Genomic DNA, 22,434 nt, shown 5'->3' with positions numbered 1-22,434 from the left:
AAATCACAAATCGAGTGGGATGGATAGCTCTCTACATCCCTATCACATCTTCAAGAACAGAAACTATATATAAAAACAAAACGTTAAATAATGTTTTACACTATTCCTTGTGTACATTTTTGTTAAAACATGTATTACTTTCTGAAATAAAAAAATCTTATGAATTCCATGCCACCACTGATCAGTAGTTTTACAAATTCTTATTTTTTATTTTTTTTTCATTCCTATAATCACCTCATTTTTTACCACCAGACTCACTTCTGACTTTAATTCCGTATTTAACTGGGTTCAAGCACACAGCTGGCCGTAAATTGTTTTTTTTTAAAAAAGCACTTAAATAACGACAAACATCTTGGCATCTATCTTTACACATACTGCATGAAGTGTGTGTTCAGAGAGGTATGAAAGAGCTGAAAAGAGAACTATATATTTACAGTCAGATAAGGTCACATCTTACACTCTGTTCCAATACATATTTCATGCAGTTATGCTTATATATGACTATCCTATTGAACCAATTCTTAGGCTCTTCAATATAGCTTGAAATATTTATCTTAAACTTTAACCCTATACCTGGTTTTTATAGCAATTTTGGCTCTAGTTCGTTTTTTCTGTACATATTCTAAAGTTTGGAAAAAGTCCCATATCACATTTGAAAAACGTTTCTAAAGATGTTTCTTTCTTCAGAATCAAAACTGTAATTATTAACAGATCCTTTCAACAACCTCCCATCTCAGCCCCTTGAAATTCTGTGTAACTTTATTGTCGCGTCATTCTGCTTACTTTTAAAATAGATTTGTTGTTCCGCCCTTATACATGCTCTGTCTTTTTTTCTGCTAAAATTAAATGAAATAAAAACATATAGATTACCGTAATGCTTTGTTAATTGTTTCTTCTCTCTTTGTTAGGTTTGATTACCAGGAGCTCCTACACAACTCCACCTTCTGTTTGGTGCCTCGAGGTCGACGCCTTGGGTCCTTTCGCTTCCTAGAGTCACTACAGGTAAATATATATATACTGTATATACAGTCATGTGCAGAAGTTAGCACACCCATGCTAAAGTTACCCTTCACCATACCTAGAGACTGGCATGGGGTACTTTCCATGAAATCATCTCTCAATGCAAATCAAACCAGCTATTAGGCTAACTGAAATAAAACCATGCCAATCTCTAGGTATGGTGAAGGGTATGTGATGATGTGGGGCTATTTTAATTCCAAAGGCCAAGGGAACTTTATCAGGATGCATAGTATCCTGGATCCATGAAATATGACCTGCATTCCTCAGCATTAAAGGCCCTGAAACCCTTTTTCCTCAACTGGCTTCTTACTAAGAGCGATTGGACCATGATCAACTCAAACATCTCTGCTTTCATTGTCGGTGTAAATGTGTTCAGTTAAACTCTGCCGCCACAGTGATGGCTCGACGCTTGAAAGCCCAACACATAAACCAGACGCCAGATGGCGATCATCTATTGTGTCCTGCACACAATCATTGATATTGTGTAATACTGTATGTGTTAACAAGTATAAACCATTCACTAACACAGGCAAATAGAGTACCATAATACTGTCAGTTAATGTTGTCTTTTATATTCTATATTCTTTGTAAAACGGTGTTGTTCATCCTGCCTGGGCACTTTAGGACTCTCCAGTTTCTCTGAGGCCCCATATAAACACACAGCTGACATTTCTACATACTACATGCCAACACAGCAATCATCAAAACAACATTAGCTGCAGCATTTTCCTCTGGATATAACTGTTATGTCAGTGACCAAATTACACTTTTCCAGGAAACAGCTCTGCTTCACATGCCAGCTCATATACAGTTCAGTCAACAAGGAAGTGCACAGGATGCAGAATGTTTATGTTCCAGAGCCATGGTTTATGTAGTCCTTTGGTTATTGACACCTTAATGGTCACATCTGTAAGTGTTTTCCCCAGACCATTGTGTTGTGTTAAGTGCAGATCTAACGATAAAGCCTTTATTTGCTATTTGCTAGGCCTTTTAAACTAAAATGGGTCCATTAACACACACACGGACGGGCGCACACACTTACACAAACACTGGAATTGTTCATTTAAGTCCATCAGTGAAATGTACACGAGTAAGCAAGTACACAAACAATGAAGAAACCACAAAGGCAGTGGAATGAGAGAACAGTTTAAACCAGTCCGTCAGTTCTCTCTCTGCCACCCAAGTCGACAGTCTCACACCAGTGCAGGAAGCAGTAGTGGCTGTTTTTATAACACTGAACTCTCTGGCTGATACAATGTTCCCTGGCCACACTGCTCTCCTGTGTGTGTGTGTGTGTGTGTGTGTGTGTGTGTGTGTGTGTGTGTGTGTGTGTGTGTGTGTGTGTGTGTGTGTGTGTGTGTGTGTGTGTGTGTGTGTGTGTGTGCGTGCGCTGTGTGAATGGTCCGGAAGCATCCATAGGAGTGGCAGCCTGCCCCACTACCGCTGATGTCTGCTGAATGGACAAATCCACACTAACAACCCACTTGGCTTGACAGCAGTCGTGGTCCCTTTCTCCTCCTGTGTTCTTTCTTTGTCCTCTCTTTCTTAGTCTTTTCCTCCCTGCCATCCTCTTTCTATTCCATTCAAGGCACTTTTTAAGATTTTTCAGTTGTGTTTTTGTCCTCTTTTGGTTCCAGCCAAGTCCACAAAAGAACTGGCAATTACCAGTACCAGTGTGGTAGGAAACTTGCTGCCAGCTTTCCAATATACACACAGACACACATTTGCACATATGCATTTACTCAAACCCTCCGCCTTCTCTATCTCCCAATGCAAACAAACCAAAAACAACTACACAGCACACATAGGCTTTCCTATTACCCTACCTCTAGGCAGGAAAGGATTCAGATGTTTGAAACTCTCCCTCAGAGTGCCTCATCTCTTGGGGAGAAGACTCAGGTGGGCCTCGGGCCGCATTTTTAAATTTAGAGGCCTTGGATTAACACTGTGGGAGTCTTCGTGTTACCTCGTTGTAACCTGCGGCTCATTTTGACACATATACACACACAGACATACAAGTCTCTCTATTTGTTCGGGTGTCCTTCAGCAGGTTTATTCTCAGATGAAATGCTTGGAGCTTGGTAGCCCCGGTGGGCCAGAGAGAGCGTTTGATCTCCACCAATTTCAGCTACTGCTGCTGCTGTTCTCTGGTGGTTTAATTAGAATAAAGTGAGAGAGAAAAATAGCACCCAGACCTATCAACACTCAAGATCACAGTGGGTAGAAAGAGGAAGAGAGCAGGATGGGATGAGATTGCAGTGGAAAGAAATGGAAAAAGGAGGACAGAGAGTGAGAAGGGGGAGACCAAAAGGCTTGGAAAGCAAAAAAAAGTCAGTCAGTGAACGAGGGATAAGGCAACATCAAAAATCAACTTTATTAAAGCATGATGCCTCCACGTATCAACCTGTTCCTTCTTGTTCTCCTCCCATCCCTTCATCCCTCTCTTTACCCCCTTCCCTGCATATGTCCCCTCAGTGGTTGTACCTAATTAGTACACAAAGAGTCCGCCCTGTCAGCCACATCTGTGTTTGCATGTGTATGAGTGTCTTTAACAAACCTCCAGGGCTTCCTTGGAAAGGAGAGATAGGGGTTTTACTCTTAACAGTGGGGCTGTTTAATTAATCGAAATTTTAATCGTAATCATGATTTTGGCTCCTAACGATAAAAAAAAATGCACATTACGTTTTGCAAATAAATTCTTATTTTGTCTTTGTTTGTGTTCTGGGTGAAAAAAAGTTATAAAGGGAAAAGTCTTAAGGGAAATTTCACAGTTCAGGGTGTTTTCACTGTTGATTTGTTTAACTGTTTTTGGGTATTAGGGTATTAATGATATTGTCTGCTTAGCCTGGCATCGCCAAGCTGCTGGAACTGAACTCATACAGATTGTATTATATTCATGCAGCTATAGTATGTCATGTTGTGTTACTGCCAAAGAGATGCTGGCAGCAAGTGAGGAACCCAGTCAAACTGCAGCTGATTACAATTAAACTGATATATAGATTTTTTTCAATGTGCTCTACATGTTACCAGTTGGATTATCAGTGTCACTGTCTCTCTAAGACTCTATACATTTTTGTTTGTGTGTGTGTGTGTGTGTGTGTGTGTGTGTCCGTCTGTTCGTCCAGGCGGCGTGTATCCCAGTGCTCCTAAGTAACGGTTGGGAGCTGCCGTTCTCTGATGTCATACAGTGGAACCAGGCAGTCATTGAGGGAGATGAGCGATTACTACTACAGGTAATACACTGATGGATTTACTCACGCTTATTTACAGGTGCACACTAACACAGACACACGACTAGGACATCTTGATGGCCGGATTTACCTTTAGGGTGTTGAAGCGCCCCAGCATGCCTGTGGGCCATTACTGCACTTTCAAAAATAAAATGTCGTTGTTGTTTCAATTGTTTTACAATAAATTATGTTATATAAACCTCAGAATAATTTATGTTGACAACAGTAATGGCATAGTATGTCAAAAAAAGTCATAGTATTGTAGGTGGAAAAAAAGTGATAAGAAGTTATAACATCATGAAAGGCCTTATCTGGGTATCAAACCTGTGTCACATCTCTGCAATAAGTACAGGCTGTTTCTTGTTGGCAGCAGTATAAACCACTGAACCAGTGTGCCTCCAAAGAATTCATGTTGAAAACAGTAATATATATATATATATATATATATATATATATATATATATATATATATATATATATATATATATATATATATATATATATATATATATATATATATATAGAGCATAGTATGTCGAAAAAAGTCATTAAAAAAGTCACATTAGTGTATGTCAAAAAAAAACGTCATGAAACGTGCCAGCCTCGATTGGGTATCAGACCTGGGTTAGAATCTGCAGTGACTACTTGCTTGTTTCCTGTTGGCAGCAGTGCAAACCACCGATCCATGTTTGTTGATAACAGTAATAGCATAGTATGTCGAAAAAAAACATTAAAAAGTAATAGTATGGTATGTCGAAAACAAGTCACGGTATAGTATGTTGAAAAAAGTGATAAAAAAGTCATAGTATAGTTTGTCAAAAAAAACATCATGAAAAGCCTGAACTGTATATTGAACCTGGGTTACATCTCTGCAGTTAGTACTTGCTGGTTTCCTGTTGGCATCAGTACAAACCACTGAGCCAGTGTGCCACAAAATCTTTAATGTTGAAAACAGTAATAGCATAGTATGTAAAAAAAAAAAAAAAAATACATTACAAAGTCAGAGTATTATGTGTCGAAAAAAGTCACAGTATTGTATGTCGAAAAAAAAACCTGGACTGGGTATTGAACCTGTGTTAGACTCTGCAGTGACAATTAAATGTGCCAAAAAATAATCAATGTTGAAAACAGTAATAGTATAGTAAGTTGAAAAAAGCCATTAAAAAGTCAAAGTATGGGATGTTGAAAAAAGTGATAAAAAAGTCATTGTATAGTATGTCGAAAAAAAGTCATGGTATAGTGTCTTGAAAAAAAGTGATATAAAAGTCATAGTATTGTGTGTCAAAAAAACCCCATCATGAAACAGGGAAGCATCAACTTGATAACAATAATAGCATAGTATGTCGAAAAAGCCATTAAAAAGTCATAGTATAGTATGATGACAAAAGTCAAAGTATGGGATGTTGAAAAAAGTGATAAAAAAGTCATTGTATAGTATGTCGAAAAAAAGTCATGGTATAGTATATCAAAAAAAGTCATAGTATTGTATGTCGAAAAATTCGTAGTATAGTATATAAAAAAAATTATGTTAAAAAAAAGTCTATATTTAAAAAAAATCATAGTGTATATATATATATATATACATATGTTGAAAAAAGTTATAACAAAGTCATAGTATAGTATGTCAAAAAAGTGATAATGTCATGGTATAGTATGTTGAAAAAAGTAAAAGTATATTTTGTCAAAAAGTGGTAAAAAAAAGTCATAGTATAGCATGTCGAAAAAAGTGACAAATAACTCATAGTATAGTATATTGAAAAAAGAAAAAGGTCATATTATAGTATGTCAAAAAAAAAGTCCTAGTATATTACTATGTTGAAAAAAACGCCATGAAAAGGGCTGGCCTGGACATGGATCTGAGCTCTTAAACGCGGAGTCCTAAAAAACGCAGAAAAAGCATAAAGAAGCACTAAACTTAAACAGTGATAACACAAAAACTGTAAAAGATATCAAACAGCTGAATCAGTTTCTAATAGCTGAATGTGTTGTGAATATTAAAGTTTAAAGTTTGAATGACATCTGTAGGTGAAAGCATGTGGGAGCAGTAGCATTTAGAAGTAGAAGGAGCCTGAAGAGGATTTAAAGATTGCTCCATTGACTTTCAATATAAAAAGAAAAAAGCTTAATATTTTAAAAAACTATAAATGGTGGAGAAAGGTTGAATACAAGCACAAATTTCCTGAAAGAGCTGAACATTTTGATATTTAAATGTTTTTTGTGAAAGTATGCAGAAGTAGTAGGCGACCAAAAATTGTGCGGAAGAATTGGATAAGAATACTGTGAATGCTGCCCAAGTCCTAAACTTTGTGTTTCAAGTACTCAAGAAGTCAGGTATTCGTCCATCTGCTGGTCTGCACTGCCAAACATACCTTCTCGTCCTGTTCGCGCTACATGATCGGCTGCTGTCAAAGTGCATTTATTCTCAGAATACTTTTTGTACTTTTTTATCCAATTTCTTAGCAGTCAAAAACTTTATTTGGAAAAAAACTAAAATAATAATGATCTCTATTGGGTTATTTTACGCAGAATCAATATCAATATTGTCCTCCTTACATCAGTGCTAAGCATATAGAAGCTTTATCTTGGGTCAAATGTACACATACAGTAGTTACTGGGAAACATCCACTATGTAGGGCTGTGTGCTCCCAAAGTATTTAACTTTGTTTAAATGCCAACGGTTTCAATTTCTACTACTGTAGTGGATGGCAATTTGTTTAAGATTATGGAAAGTAAACCACTGGAGGGCACTTCATTTTTTTCAGCGAGACCGATGAAAGAAAGAAATGCTGAGTGAGAGATTGCATTGAGTAACAGAAGCGAAAGTGAAACAGAGACTCTCTATTACCTGTATCAAACAGGTACAGGTTAGGGCCCTTTGAGATTAAACACCCATAGAGACCTTAATCCAGCTTCAGTTCAAAAGCACTCGCTCTCTCATCCTGTGTGTATGTGTCTCGTCCCACACAGACACACAAACAAACACAATGAGCAAGCAAAGCCGGCTCACTCTCAGCTACAACCTTTATCTCTCTCCCTCAGACAAAACACATCATGTCTCCTCTGCATTGATTTCCACTAATAGAGGACATGAATTGGCATTCAGCTAATGATCAGGAACAAGCCCCTGAGAGCTCAGAGCAGGAGAGACATTTTCAAATTAGGGCAGAATGTGACTGAATGAGCTGACCTCATCAGTGGCATTTCTGCCCACCAGCAGAACTATATAATACGCACACAAATATTCACACGGTCTGTGATCTGAGGTTAAGGAGTGTTACGTTTTTGCAGAAGAGGCTGAGTGAGGGCAGACACTTCAGACAAAGCAAGGACGATGCTTTAGTGAGGCCGTCCTTCAGATGTACTAAAGAAAGGGAGAAAGTAGGAAGGGGGGGGGGGAGAGAAAGGGGGAGAAAGGTGAAGTAGTAAAATGTAGAGGAAGGAAGGCATGTGAAGAGAAACTGAAAGGTTGAAAAAACAAGGACAAGAATTTAAAAGAACAAGAGAGAAAAAGAGATTTAGTGGCTTCTCAGCTTCTTTAACTGGCGCTCATTAGAAAATGTGTTAGCTGTGTGAAGACGAAAGGGTTCAAAGGAGTCAACCGCTCCCACTTTTCTAAGTTCATCATGGCTTTATTCCACTTGCATTGAGCCGCTGAGCTTAACTCTCTAAGTGATTAAATCAATTTTGGTGATTCACTTGAAACCCCCAAATGTGGTCTTTACAAATTAAGGTGTAATTATCTGAACAACACACCCCAAATCAGCTCTGTGTCAAATTAGTTTTTTTTAGATTGCCAAATTAAGCAACCACTCAGTTCAGTTTACACAGTTTTGATCACTTAAATGCTATTTCCCTCTTTTTCTCTTTTCTAGTCTATTTTAAGAGACACGACTTGCTTTAAAAACAACAATCAAAGTAAAGCGCTTCTCTGTTCTTCTTTTTTAATGTTTTTTTCCCTGTCTGGATGTTTTACTCTTCTCATCTTTTGTCTTCAGGTGCCATCCACAGTAAGAGCAGTAGGGAATGAGAGAGTCCTAGCCCTCAGACAGAGGACCCAGATGCTGTGGGAAGCCTACTTTTCCTCTGTGGACAAGATAGTCCTCACCACACTGGAGGTCAGCCTTAACACACACTCAGCAATAAAGGCCCCGTCACAGAAAGTCCAGGCTTTATGTGGCTCTAGAAGCTCGGTGATGCAGTGACTACTTGCAGGGCTATTTGGTAAACTACTGTAGCTGATGAGCTAACCTCTAACACGCTAGCCAGCTGGCAACATGCTAGCGCTATTTTGTTCTGTGCTGTGCCATTTCTTGCCACAGCCGGTCATTCTTTATCTTAGGATTGTTCATTATTTCAGTCAAAAATTACTTATTGGAAAGTGTCAAAATTCAGTCTGAGATACAGGTTGCTGGTCTACCTGCAGGGCATTACTGCCTGACACACCTCCACCGGTGCCTTGGAGAACAGACCTCTAGTGAAGCCTTCTGGGGGAGACAGATCAAACACCTGTACCAGACCTTAACGGGTCATCAGCTGGGGACCACCATTCACGGACGTTTCACTCCTTTACCCCCAGTACGTCACCTGGTGGTGGAGGGATTTCTCCCAGCCACCCCCTGCTGATACCCTAGGTGTTATCTGGCCCCCAACTCTTCGCCTTCCTCCTCAACCACAACCAGCTACCTTTTTCTGCTTCTTCTGCCAGATCTTTGATGGCTTTGCGATGCCTTGCTCCTGTAGCGCTCAGAGCAGTCCAAAAAAAACTGCAAAATAGCTGCAATGTCACTATTGCACTGTTGAGACGGTCTGTCAAAGTTAACCAAAACTGAACTCATGAACGGTTTTAAATGCTTGTCTTTACTCTAGTAATATATCACTCAATATCTCACTTTGACAGTATCATACCAAATCTTAGCTTCGACCCACTAGGACTTCTGTCCATCTCCCACAGATACTTTTGGATAATGTTGCTTTTGGCTGCTGAGTATTGACTAGAAAACTAAATGAAATGTATAAATCTAAATACTCAGCGTTTCTGCTACCATACAATTCAGGGAAGTTGAGGAACGTGCAGCAACATCCAGGGAAAACATCTACAAAAAGAAGCCACTGCTGTAAGCATGTTTTCTTTTGAACACACAGCCATAGTTGCTACCTCTCTGCGGTTCACTGCCTGTGTGCTATCATCAGTCCTCTTTCAGAAAGGCTTTTCAAATTTGAATCAAACCACCCTTCTATCATTATGATTATGGGGTTGGACCTTGGCCCATGCTCTACATTTCAACTCTTTCACTATCTCAGCTCTGATTGTACTGTAGGTCCAGAGAACATTTCAAAGCTTTCCACATCCGATGCGCCTGAACTCCCCGAGAAATCCCCTAATGTATAGAAATGATATGTCATTATGTTGCAAATATCAGTCTCAACCTGCCAGTTAGCCTTCACCGCTTTGGGTTCATCTTTTGAAAGAGTCATTGCAATATACAGCAGAAACACAAAGCTGCTTAGGTTATTTCCCTGCTCTTCACAGATCTAGCATCCAGTTTATATATGTATACGTATATCTTTCCCTGTCCGTCTTTTGTTTTAGCCTTCCGTCTTAAGAGAAGCTGTGAAGAAATGCACTTCAAAGGTAGTTGCTGCAGCTAAGAGAATGTCATTTGAAGGTTAACCCAAGGGTTAGACGAGACATGAAAATAAATTACAACCTCCTAATATGAGCAGTTTTTGCACACACTGCCAGTGTCAAATTTAGCACATAAGAAAATGAGGGGAAACAACAGATTTAACCCCTCTGAAATCTGAAGAAATCGCACAGTGAGTGGTAGGCTTTGCACTCTGTTGTTTATAAAGGCAAGTCTGGCAGCCCCTGGTGTATTTGCTGTTGGGGATTTATGCTAGAGATAATAAAGAAGAGGTTCTGGAGGTTGGTGATAAGCTGCTTATAAACATACAGCATGCAGGGGGGAACCTCTCCCCATGGGAGACAGCTGTGCAGTCAGCCTGAGGTCAGTGAGGCAGAGGGCTTCTGAGCAGCTACATGCTGGTGTTGCTGTGTGGACACCTCCCGTTGGTGTAAAATGGGAAGTACACAGAGCTTTTCATTCAAGGTTGCTTTAATATGCAAATGCAAGTGTGTCAGGTCTTGAATTGCAGTAGAGTTTACATTAAGCTCCAAGACTCTCATCCACCGGCTTAGAGGGAATGAATCTGGTGCAGGCTTATACTAGATGAGCACAACAGTCACTTTACAACACAAAATGAACATGTTCTCTCTGATTCGCACATTGCAACCCTTATCCAACTTTGTCCTTTTTCCCTCCGCAGATCATTAAGGACCGTGTGTTTTCTCACATATCGAGGAACAAGTACATGTGGAACTCCCTGCCAGGAGGTCTGCTGGTCCTACCAGAGTACTCCACTCACCTCGCACATTTCCCTTTCTACTACCTGGGATTAGGTAAACACAGTCTTAATTCAAATGAGTCTGCACAGCATGCAAATCCTGATTGCACATCAGGGATGTTGATGAGACTAGTATGTCAGAGCTGTGGAGGGAGAGATGAGCAATCAACACTCAACCAGCAAGTCATAATAAAAAATGTACTGAAGTCTTCATCTGTAATAGTTTGAATTTTGCAATCATGCTCAAATATGTTACAAATAAGGTTTATTATTTGCATTTATTTAAAGCCACTCAAGTGTATATTAATGTGACTTTTTTTTTTAGCTAATTCTGATAGCATGCATTTTTGTTTTAAAATTGGGACAATTCTGGCGAAATTTGATGCAGTCTATATGCTTTTTTGATACCACCAGTAGGGGGGCACCATAAATGTGAACTTTCAAAATCTACACATGGCAGCTTTAAATTCTTCTGATGATCCTTGATGGACTTACACAGATACACTTGTATATGTTTCTTGTACCAAAGAGCACCTAATAAATATTCAAACAGGTAACACACTCTCTCTTACCCTTATATTATTTTTTTCATAACCTTGTTCAGGGGTCAGTCCAGGTCAAGAGTTCACTGCTGTCATCCATGCTGTTTCCCCATTGGTCTCCCAGTCTCAGCCAATCATGAAGCTGCTTCAGGTGGTCTCCAAGTCAAAATACTGCTCACAGGTAGAGAATTAAATATAATGTAGCCACAAATAAAAGAAAAAGGAAGCATACTTTTACCAAACCCTGCTTGGTGATCAATGTCGGCAGCCATTTCTGATCAGTCTAATGCATCTATCTCTGTATGTGTTGTGTAAAATTCCTTTACCCTGCCACTTCCAGATCATCATTCTCTGGAACAGCGAGAAGCCGCCACCCATTCGGAGCAAATGGCCTCCCATGCCCGTCCCCCTCACTGTGACAGACGGCAGGAGGAAGGTGAGAGCCAAAGCCACTCACACTGACGCCTGAGTGACAGCATGACAAACTGTCAGTCGCTCAGTCTGTTTATGTATCTTTCTTTCTTTCAGTCTCTATCTGTGTTACTGCATTTCTCTGGGTCTTCTCCTTGATCTATTTTTCTCTGTCTCTCTTCTAACCATGTATATCTGACATGTCCACCGATCCGTGTGGCGTTCTGTTTCATAAAGTCACTCATCCTCAACATTTTTTTCACTCCCAAGGCAAAAATCTATAGTGATCCACTGTATCATCATCTCTCACTCATTATCATAAACACAGGCCAGACAACATACTGTATAGCCTACAGAACCAGCTACTTACTATTGTATTTCTCTCTCAGACCACCAGTCGGTTCCTACCTCATGTTGCCATAGAGACAGAAGCAGTGCTGAGTCTGGACGAGGATACAGTCCTGCTGACCAGTGAGGTGTGTGTACATGTGTTAGTAAGAAACACAGCAGAACTGCACACACATAAAAATCAATATTCCTGAAAAAGTAGCAACAATATATAAATGTTCCATGTATGTACTTGCAGGTGAACTTTGCCTTCTTGGTGTGGCGGAGCTTCCCTGAACGGATCGTGGGCTACCCTCCCAGGAGCCACTTCTGGGATCCCCTGAAGCACGCCTGGGGCTACACCTCCAAATGGACCAACGACTACTCCATCGTCCTGACTGGAGCTGCCTTCTATCACAGGTACACCAACAGACTGTAGCAGACTGAAAATACTATATAAAGCTTGTTTTTTTTTTGTTTTTTTATATTTTCCCTCTTAATGTTTTCATTATTATTAAAACAAGTATAAACAAGACTACTACAACCTGTCTACAGCCATACTAGCTGCTCTGTGAGCGCTTAGACAATATGAATGTAACTACTCCACAGGCAGGCTATTATAACAGCTGTTGAAACCTTGCCATAGTTTGAGAGAAAAAGGTCATTTTTGTCAGTTACTATGAAAACACATTTTCCATCCATATCTGTAACTGCTTATACTAATCAGGGTCGCTGGGGGAGCTGGAGCCGATCCCAGGTGACATTGGGTGAGAGGTGGGGTACACACTGGACAGGTCGCCAGACTATCACAGGGTTAGAGGCAGCCATTCACGCTCCTACTCACACCTACGGGCAATTTAGAGTCAACATTACCACATGCATGTCTTTGGAGTGTGGGAGAAAACCCACAGGTGCCAAGTCTGACACATGTAATGCATAATTAGCAGCTGAATGAAATGCACTTCAGTAAAATCTCTAGTCTTGAAAACTAAAGTTATGGAGAACATATGCATTGTATCACAGGGGTTGAGTTTGTTGTGCACTATAAATATCAAATCCCACTGATGGTGAAATGGTTAACGTGTCCCAGATACATATCATCACCATACATCACACCATCTACTCGTTTCTGTAGATGCTACCATGTCTGTTACCAAACAGGTGCTGCTGCCTGCCCTCCACCTATGATAACTTAGATTGCAGAGATCTCTTTATTCTGTACGATACATTTTTAGATAAATGTTTAGCTGTGCTTGTCTAAGAGGCTGAAATTGTGATTAGAGACTGATAATAGTAAGACAGAACATCAGGTTTTGCACACTGGTGACGTGACAAAATATTCCTGCAAGATGAATAATAGAACAATGTGTAATAGAGGCCAGAGGTGGGAAAATAACAGCTTTTAAATACTACTTGTATCATGTCTAAATGTTCCATGAACCTGAAGTTAATCATTTTTAAATTGGTGTCCAGAAGCCTTTTTATAACCAAATGTGACAAAAAAAACGAGAATGTGTATTGATTTTGGACCGCCCTACCCCTGGAAACACTGGCAAAAAAAAACTCCTACCTCCTGCTCAACGGTCAGGAGGTAGAAATCCTGGAATATACTGATTATTATAATAAGTTAACTTTTGAACCCAGCAGTCTTGTTTGTTTGAGAAACCTGGGTAATCTGCAAGTCGTTGACGTCATGCTTCTTCAAATTTATATTTTGAATTTGTATGACTTTATGTGAATTTGTATGATGTGTTTATGTGCTTTGTGTTTCTAACTTGTTTTTGTGGTGCGAGTTGAACCCCTGATCTCCATGTTAGTTATTGGAAGTGATAATAAGGCTGATCCAATGTCTGCAACATGTTTTGCTCTCATTAATAATATCCTTGCAAATGTTCTATCCATTCTTTTATATTTTAATACCATTATATACATGCTTGTATAATGCTTTCCCTGCTCTACAGGTACTACCACTACCTGTTCTCCCACTACCTGCCCCAGTCTCTGCGGACTCTGGTGGATCGCACCTCCAACTGTGAGGACATCCTGATGAACTTCCTGGTCTCTGCTGTAACCCACCTGCCGCCAGTCAAAGTGGCTCAAAGGAAGCAGTACAAAGAGTTGCCCAGTCCACAGGTAGGTAGACATTTGTCTTTCAAACTTGTGTTTAATGCTGTAGTCTGTGGATGCTGTTGACTCAAATGGCAGATCAGTGCTGGATGATAAATGACCGTGTCTTTGTCAACCTCTCAGGGTACAAAAAGTGTCCCCTGGGCCAACCCGGAGCACTTTAACCAGCGGCAGGAGTGTGTCAACACCTTTGCCAACTGGTTTGGCTATATGCCTCTGGTCCACTCTCAGTTTCGCCTGGACCCTGTGCTCTTCAAAGATCAAGTGTCTGTCCTCCGCAAGAAGTACAAAGACCTGGAGAGAGCATGAAAATGATGGACAAAATGGACAGAAAGGCTGGGAAGCATCAAGGTCTTGTCTAGTGGCCTTTTTGACAGACAAATGGACCATTTAATCAAGATGGGATACTCTAGACTGTCTGGGATGTGGACAAAGTGCCAGTGTGGTCAATTTGTGACATGGACAAAGTATAATCATGAGACAGACCCTGGTGGACTGTATACATATAAATATAGAGTAAAGGGCCTATACAAGTTTGAAAGGAGCTTCAAATGATTCTCCCACCTCCGTGAGTCTGGTAAGAACACAAAGGAGGACATTTAGGGGCCTAGAAAGAGTCCCTGTGATTGGGCCTCCCACTGAGAAAGGGCAATCTCTATTGGACAGCAAAAAAAGGAGCACTGAACACTTCAAATGTCAGTGCTACTGCTGTAACAATTACAAGAAAATGGTGGACTGGTATTGGTGCCACCATGCACTCCATCTGCCAAATGGTGTCTCATCATTACTTGCAGGGACTGTTGCCCTGGAAACAGATCAATTCACATCAAAATGCTAACTGTAAAACCAATAAAATGATTTATAAATGCAAATTCTGGCATGATGCTGCACTTACAGTAGTTGTCTTTTTTCCCCTTTACTTGGCACACATGCTCTATTCGAAGCAGTCTGGGAGATTTATTTTCAGCAGAGGTGACTGAGTCACATTTGAGAAGCAGGAACTAGTGAATCTTTAACAATTTGCTAAAGAAAATGACTTGTATCACAATTCTATCGGTTATCACATTTTTTTTGCAAATTGACTAATTGTTTCAATTTTACTCTCAACTAAGCATACTACTACTTAATATTTCCACAGTTCATCAGAAATTACCATGAGCCCAGTTCATGTTGTGTAAACATATGCGGCTCAAATAAACTGAGATAAGCACATTTTCCCATCAGGTACACTGATAACTTGTGCTGTGTACAGTGTGTAGCGTGTATTAGCGTGCCTTACACAGCTAAAATCCTGAGATTTTATCTTTGTAGCAATCAATTTGATGGAGAACCCTTTGGGCAGATTGAATTGGCTGTAAAATGATAAATACAATTACAGCAATCAAAAGTGTTGCTCAATCACGTCCTTAGTATTTTTGTGACTGTGTCTTTGATGCCTTGATGTGTAGGAGCGCTACACGGATGAGCTGTTAGTGTGTAAAGAAAGATGAATACAAAAGTCGGTGGATATGCCTTGATGTACTTATATACAATCTCAATTGTGAAGGAGATCATGCATTCCCACATCGACCCTCAGGGTTGGAATTGAAACAAAGTCTTAGCTGGTCTATTATCTAGAAGCAAGACTTAAAAGTATATGTTTAGAAATTTTGTTTAAAAAAGTTTATTTTATAGAAAACAGAAATGACCCAGTAGGCCAACCTTTTGTCCCACAGTTTACAAAAATAAATTCACAGGCAAGCAAGTCTCAACCCCCTCAGGGTAAACAGGTGTGCTGTCTAGCACTCAGGAAGCTAATCTCATTAAGCACATGCACAAACACACACACACACACACACACACACACACACCTATGTACAAAGCACCTGAGATACATAGCTGCCAAGGGGCTGATTTGAATTCTGAACTCATACTGTTTTACAACTGACAAAGCATAATAAGGGCAAATGTTCCTGTGGTAAACACAGTCATCAGATCAGCCTCTGTGCTTACTGGTAGAATTACCTGCAATGAATACAAGTCTGTCTGGTGTCGAGTCAGCACCCGGGGGCAAAACACCATCAATACGACTTTTTTTGTTTTTAGCTGAGGCAATACAGGTTTCCACTCTTAAACAGTATGAAAACAGGAATCCATAACTTATTTGAATAAACACATTGGCAAAGTAACAGTTGTAGAGCACTTGGCAAACATAAAGTAGGCTGTCAGCTGCCACGTACAAAAAGAGAATGATTCCTTGGAGTGTATCAGGTTATCCTTTTTAAGCTTTCATGAAGCATGATCCTATCTAAATAATAGTTTCCCCCTCAACAACTTCAATATCATACATACTAAACAGCAGAAGTTCTTCTGTGACTTATGAGTTTCAGTGATGAAGTGTCAACACAAAGGACACACATAGTGAAAGGTCCCATAATCCAAATCCAACAGAAATTCCCTTATTTCACCTGGTCTTTGCCATTAATCAGTCCATACGTCTGTGGAGGAATGTATCTCTTAAAAAGAGAGAGGATCTGGTGGAACTATCATTTCCTGAGCGTCAGCATGGCGTTGACATCCCACAGCAGGTTCCTCATCTGATCCATCAGAACCTTCATCTCCTGGTTCTTCTGGCGTACCTTCTGCAGGTGAACCAGGAAGACACAGGAAAACACCTTAAAGCACATGAACCATAGCTTTCACATTTACCATTCTTACAGTCACAAGCATCAGGACAGAACCTAGTTTACACACTATAGTCATTATCAATAATTGAGGCTTATGTACGGTAATACCTGCTGGAGGATTTTGAGAGTAAAAAAAAAAAGAAGATACTTTTAACTGTTTTACTACTATGTTGTTAATAAAACAAACAAGCCTACCAGCTTTAGGCAAACCTTTTCCACTGTTCCACTGGCTGCCTGGTGGCAATTTCCGAAACAAATTGAAATCTTCATTCCGCTAGAATAATGTCTCTAACATTTACAAAAACAACCCTGATTTTAACTTCATTTAAGGTACAAACTATGCATGGTTTCTGTGTTCCATCCACACCAGCAAGGTGTACCCTCGTCCTGTGTCAGCACTGCCACCTAGAGGCATTTGCAGGGGACTTTAAAAAGCTAAATATCTTGTCTTGCTCAGTGTTCTTTCTAAACCTAATGGGAATCCCACTTGCATTTCTAAGAGCAAATAGCACAAAAAAACAAGTCAGTCTGAACTGCCAAGAAGTAATATTGTGTCACCCAAATAACAGTACATTGACGCAATTTAAATAGTTGCAGCAATGTTAGACTTAAATGATCTTTAGATTTTGCTAGATATTTTGCAATATCTGGCAATATGAGGAACATTCTACTAATTTGTAATTACTTAACAGCATGTATTTTATTTATTAGAGCATGGGTTACTGCAGGTCAGGAAAACTACTAATTGTATTGCAACCTGACAACAACATAGCGAGGCGTAGCTGTCACTACTTCACTCACTACTCCAATGCAGAAATGATGCGTGATAGTTGTGACAAAAAAAAACAAAAAACGGAATGCACCTCTAGAACCTCTTTTCTCTCCTGGTTGACAGCAGAACTGCAGGGCTCCACTTTGACAGAAACCAGCTCCTCTCCAACATATGGCAGAAGCTGAGGACACAGAATACATACAAATCAGTTTCTTCCCCCTCCTGTCTATGAATGCATTGGGTTTTGATCCTGAAAGAACCTAAGTGTGGATCCACGGGGAATTCTACAAATACATACAATCAAGCCCTGATCAAAAGGACAAAAAGAGTAAAGCTCATTTTCAGGTTTGTTCTAATTTACATGTTTCAAGCAATATTCATCATTTATATCCTTTCAAAAACACAGAATATCTGAAAGAAAAAACTGCGTGAACATCATCTAAGCAGAGGGCTCCTTCCTCACCTCTGACGGCCCCTCCTGCAGGTCAGATGTCATCTCCACACAGCGTTCATACAGGAGCCGCAGCTTTCTGAACAGCAGGGCGAGCTGCCGTAGGTGTTCCTGGAGCTTCCCAAAGCGGTCCTGGTACATCGCCTGGCTCTGGGTCACGCCATTAGGAAGCTACATCAAAGACACACAGCGTCGCTCATCAGTAATCTGCAGATATCAAAACTAGTTGGTTATTAATATGAAGACAGTATACACTTTAATACACATTTTTTATAGTGTATTAAATATAAGAACATGTGGATGGCGATTGGTCAAGCCTGGGTAAAAATGCATGACAACACAATTTTTGAGTCCATGGCCCCGATGCTGCTCCTTTACTCTGAGTTTTCGGTGAAGGAGAAAAAAAAAAAAAAAGAACTTCTAAAGTTTAATGGACAAGGGCAAGCTGGAAGAGGTGAGTGATACACTGAGAAACACAGTGAGAGACAATTAGAGACACAGACCAGGAGGAGATAGACGAGTAAGATAGATGCTGACAAGCAGATACGCCAGAAAGGAAGATGGGACAAATGCAAACTGACAGACACCAGAGGAAGGAGACAGTAAAGACTAGATAGTATAAGTTAAACTAAAATTGTGATCTATGATATCAGTAAAGAACAGAATTCTAATATTCGGTCCTGCCTATAAAAGGTGAAAAACTAATAAAAAAATAAGGATTAGTCTCAGCCAAGTGCAACAGCAAGACAGGCTAACATGTTTTAATACACACATCTCTGACACTTTGTCAATAAAAACTCAGGCTTCACAAAAGAAAAATCTGTTTTTTTCTGAAATGTAAGCCATGTGGTCTATCACTATAACAGTAGATCCTACACAATAAGAAAATGTATGTGCTGATGTTAACAAAACTTGGCTTTCACACCACGAGTTGACTGTTTTTAAATGTGGACCCAGGAAGACTAGCTGTGCTTAAATATCTTTACACACCAGGGACGTTTTTTCGTGCGATTATTTCGCATGTCAATCAGTGTTTCCGCTAGAAATTTTTTCGGGGTCGGGCTTATCTGCCAATGTACGCTACCGACCGTTACCTTGAAACCATCCAGAAAATAGACGGTACCGTAGGGTGATTTAACGTCACTGCTCATTTTACACACAGTTTAACAACAAAACAAAATGCTGAGTGAACATTACTAGCTACATTTTTCATGTTGGTTTTGAGCGGTATGCACCCCCACTAACCTGGAAAACGGTTTTAAATCAGTAACGTTACTACAGCGTGTCGGAGGAATACACACAGTCTCCTGCAGCGGCGAGTCAGAGGCAGAGGGGCCGTCACAGCAGCGTGGCTAACGTTAGCTTCTTGTCTCATCTGGGGTCTGATTAAATTGGGGTCTGGGATAGTAAATCCATCACAATGCTATTTTCCAATAAACTGTAGCTGTCATATTTCACGGGTGTTAGTGCGGATTTCATGTCGCGGCTTTCGTCGCTGTTAATCACTTATTGAGTGAAGTAGTACTCGCCCTGTTGTTTATTTGGTTGCCATAACTTCGCGAGTGATGACGTCCTGTCACTGTTCCAGTTGCTCTGCTCACCCTAGGGGGAGAGAGAGCGGATGGCAGTTGCTTGAGTTCAATAGAGCAGACGGCGCTACGACTTTATGACTTTTCATAAACAGCTGAAGGAGCGGTGGTGCGCGGTGTACATAGCGGAAACTCTGTTGTGCGTCTGCCCTATTTCTGATACCGTGGCGATGGAAATTTTACAGTGGCGGACCGCCACTATGCTATCAACATTGAGGAAACACTGTCAATATATGTTTTCGAACGTTTTTTTTTGTCACGAGTAGTTTCACACAGAACGCGAATAAAAAGGCACAGCTGGGGGATCCTCAAATAAACTAAACTAAAGCCTAACGACAGCTCACATAGAAAAGATGGGGGTGGACATTCTCTGCTATTTCAAAACATTATCTTTACCTAGCTAACAGTGTCCAGTACCTGCGTAGCTCGTGTGATCTGGAAGATCTCCATGGTGCGAGTCACAATGTCCTGGACTGTCTCCTGTCCAATCCGACAGAGGAAAACTGGGGAGATCTCCCTCAGTGCCCCCTGAGGGGGCATGGGCTGCTGACCTGCAGCAGAGACAGCACTTGGGGGCAGGTGGGGCTGCTGCTGGGAGGGCATCCCTGCCATCCCTGGCTTCTGAGGTAACGAGGCTGCCATCACTAGCTAGGCAAATATGTGGGAAAGAGATGAGAGTGACGTTATGAACCCAGTATTCAGAAATTGACTTGTGCTGATGTCACAAATGGGGCGACTCATACACGTTATCAGCAAGGGGGTAAGCTTCGCTTCAGAGCTCGAACCTCCTATGGCGCCATTTTGATGCTACAAAACGATCACCCGACGTCAGCATCCCATTGACTGCCATTCATTTTGGCATCACTTTGACAGCGAATAACTTTACATCTGAAGCGTTTAAAGACTTTATTTTTCCATTGTATATTTCTAAAGAAACACGACAACGTATAAAAGGCTCCATTACCTTGTAACTCACGTTATGGCTCCGTAGTAGACGTTTTTGTAAAAATAGGCTAACGATTGTGTCATAACTAAGCGACTTTCTGTCGCATAGTAGAGGAATTACCGTATAGTACAGGAGAAGCTCGCAGGCAGTTTCGACTTACATTAGCTGTTTAAGTGTAATTACTAATGTTAACTAGCATGTTAGTTAGCAATAATTAGCCTGTGTCCATGTTATCTCCTTACATATACCTACGCTCTCCGTCTCTGCAAGATTGGGAATGATTGAGATTCTCTTGGCACAGCTAAGTTAGTTCATTAAAATTATCAGAATGAGATGCCAAACTAAGTTTTCACTTGCATGGACTTTAACTTGGTGTGTTTGGTGCACAATAAATATATGAAAACAGAAAAGAACAACAAACAATAGAGCAACAGTCAGAACATAAATATAGAATAGAAATAGTACAATAACACATATGTAAAAGACACTATGACAAATATGTACAATAACGGTTTTAAGGCCGTACGGTTTTGAGCAAGGTGTGCAAAATATTAATCTGGATGACCAAAGTTCAGTATATATAGTATGCGCAATGGTCAGGTATAATAGTAACGTTAATAATAACTATAGTAACATAATACTAACTCAAAGTTTCCAAATGATAATTTTACATAAAGTCCTGACGATATAACGTTGCTGTAACTCTATTTGCTAACGTTAACATAAACTGTGAAAACGTACTCCACATGGTCAAAACGTCTATTCTAGGATGCACTAGCTAAACTAAAGATACTAAATAAACACAGCGTTTTTACTGACTGACAAAAGCTAACCTTGGAGGCTAAACAGGCTAGCCTGAACAGCCTGACGTTAATGTAAAGACTCATACTGAGGCTAGCTAGTTAGTTAGCCGCTAGCCAGCCAGCTAACTAACTAGCTAGTGGCCAAAGCAGAAAACCGCTTACCTAAATTAACTTCCCTCTGTTAAATGCTGTCCAAATATGTCCGGCTTGCTCTAGTAGTTGCGTAAATAACGTTAGCTTATTTATTATTTAAAATAAAACATAATGAGACCTTTCCACTTATTTCTTTCAGAAAGCGCTGCACGTTTTTTTAATTATTGCGTCACTTCCGGTCACATGACACATTCCGCACCACCAGATGGGAACAGTAGTTGTTGATTAAATATTAACATAGAACATCACACAGAAATCTTGGGAGCATGCAGTGTTTTATTATTACATATTTTATTATTGGATTAATATTACTGATGCATGTGTAAGCAGCAATAATTGAATATTTATGCAGATACACTATTTTCTTGGACACAAATCATGTATTTCAAAACTAAATGTTATTGCCTTTTAGTTTGATCAAATACACTTTTTTCTGTTTCTCATAATAAAATGTAGAAATTACATAAATAAGCCTGCCCTAATAGGCAATACTAATAATAAAAATAGACCGAGGATTATATGAAGGTCATATGAGTGAGACTTTGCCTTGAAGTCTGGCCAGCCCTATGAGATTTGGAATTGGCAAATCATTTATGTGTTAACCTGCTTTCTTTATTTGTTAAACTATGGTGTCAGCCACTCTGGTTTATCTTCCGTGGTTTACATAAGATCAAAGGTTGCCCTCATGGTAGACGTTTTAAGGAAGTACATTATGTTTTTGATAAGGTGTGGTTCCTTTTCGACCTTAACAAATGCAAGTGAAATCCCCACATAGGTAGCAGTATCTGATCAAACTAAAAGGCAATACAGTTTAGTTGTGAAATACATTATTTCTATGTGTCCAAAGTATTTAGAATTTCCTCCAAGGTCGGATCAAATTAAGCAGTGTGCAAAGAAACTGGAAAGAACAGAAAATAAATACAAACCTGCAAAAATTGATTGTGAAGCTGGAAGCAGAGCTATTTTACTTTTCCCTGCTCTGTGTCGCTGCA

General features: G+C 40.0%; 2 protein-coding genes across 5 annotated transcripts in view; one reads left to right on the top strand and one right to left on the bottom strand.

Moving 5' to 3' along the window:
* ext1c (exostoses (multiple) 1c) overlaps positions 1-15,034 on the top strand; it is a 76,168-nt gene extending 61,134 nt beyond the window's left edge. For both annotated transcript variants that reach the window (XM_078267824.1, XM_078267823.1), the window contains exons 3-12: positions 909-1,002; positions 4,146-4,253; positions 8,246-8,365; positions 10,578-10,710; positions 11,260-11,378; positions 11,538-11,633; positions 11,998-12,084; positions 12,195-12,355; positions 13,897-14,068; positions 14,186-15,034. In XM_078267824.1, coding sequence (XP_078123950.1) covers positions 909-1,002; positions 4,146-4,253; positions 8,246-8,365; positions 10,578-10,710; positions 11,260-11,378; positions 11,538-11,633; positions 11,998-12,084; positions 12,195-12,355; positions 13,897-14,068; positions 14,186-14,371 — 1,276 coding nt within the window. In that variant the 3' untranslated portion in view covers positions 14,372-15,034. The remainder of the gene's footprint in view (positions 1-908; positions 1,003-4,145; positions 4,254-8,245; positions 8,366-10,577; positions 10,711-11,259; positions 11,379-11,537; positions 11,634-11,997; positions 12,085-12,194; positions 12,356-13,896; positions 14,069-14,185) is intronic.
* Positions 15,035-15,690: 656 nt separating this feature from the next.
* LOC144529466 (mediator of RNA polymerase II transcription subunit 30) lies at positions 15,691-21,644 on the bottom strand. 3 transcript variants are annotated; one of them, XM_078268575.1, is made up of 5 exons: positions 21,452-21,644; positions 19,958-20,188; positions 17,964-18,122; positions 17,592-17,681; positions 15,691-16,716 (listed from the first exon to the last, which is right to left on the bottom strand). In XM_078268575.1, the coding sequence occupies exons 2-5, from the start codon at positions 20,180-20,182 to the stop codon at positions 16,588-16,590; spliced, it is 603 nt and encodes a 200-aa protein (XP_078124701.1). In that variant the 5' UTR covers positions 20,183-20,188; positions 21,452-21,644; the 3' UTR covers positions 15,691-16,587. The 3 variants fall into 3 exon arrangements, with proteins under 3 accessions (XP_078124701.1, XP_078124702.1, XP_078124703.1); XM_078268576.1 differs by having other exon boundaries at positions 19,958-20,184; XM_078268577.1 differs by having other exon boundaries at positions 15,691-16,683; positions 21,452-21,643.
* Positions 21,645-22,434: the final 790 nt, after the last annotated feature.

This window comes from Sander vitreus, chromosome 14 (assembly GCF_031162955.1).
Source record: "Sander vitreus isolate 19-12246 chromosome 14, sanVit1, whole genome shotgun sequence".
In the NCBI taxonomy this organism is placed as follows: Eukaryota; Metazoa; Chordata; class Actinopteri; order Perciformes; family Percidae; genus Sander; species Sander vitreus.
This window is presented reverse-complemented; position numbering and strand designations above follow the sequence as displayed.

What these genes read in the sequence shown, in the direction of transcription:
- LOC144529466 (XM_078268575.1), bottom strand. Translation starts at nt 20,182, where the DNA reads ATGGCAGCCTCGTTACCTCAGAAGCCAGGGATGGCAGGGATGCCCTCC. An exon ending in TGCAGGAGGGGCCGTCAGAG is followed by an intron (nt 17,682 to 17,963) that starts GTGAGGAAGGAG and finishes CTGTGTCCTCAG; the next exon opens with CTTCTGCCATATGTTGGAGA. An exon ending in AGAGAAAAGAGGTTCTAGAG is followed by an intron (nt 16,717 to 17,591) that starts GTGCATTCCGTT and finishes ATGTGCTTTAAG; the next exon opens with GTGTTTTCCTGTGTCTTCCT.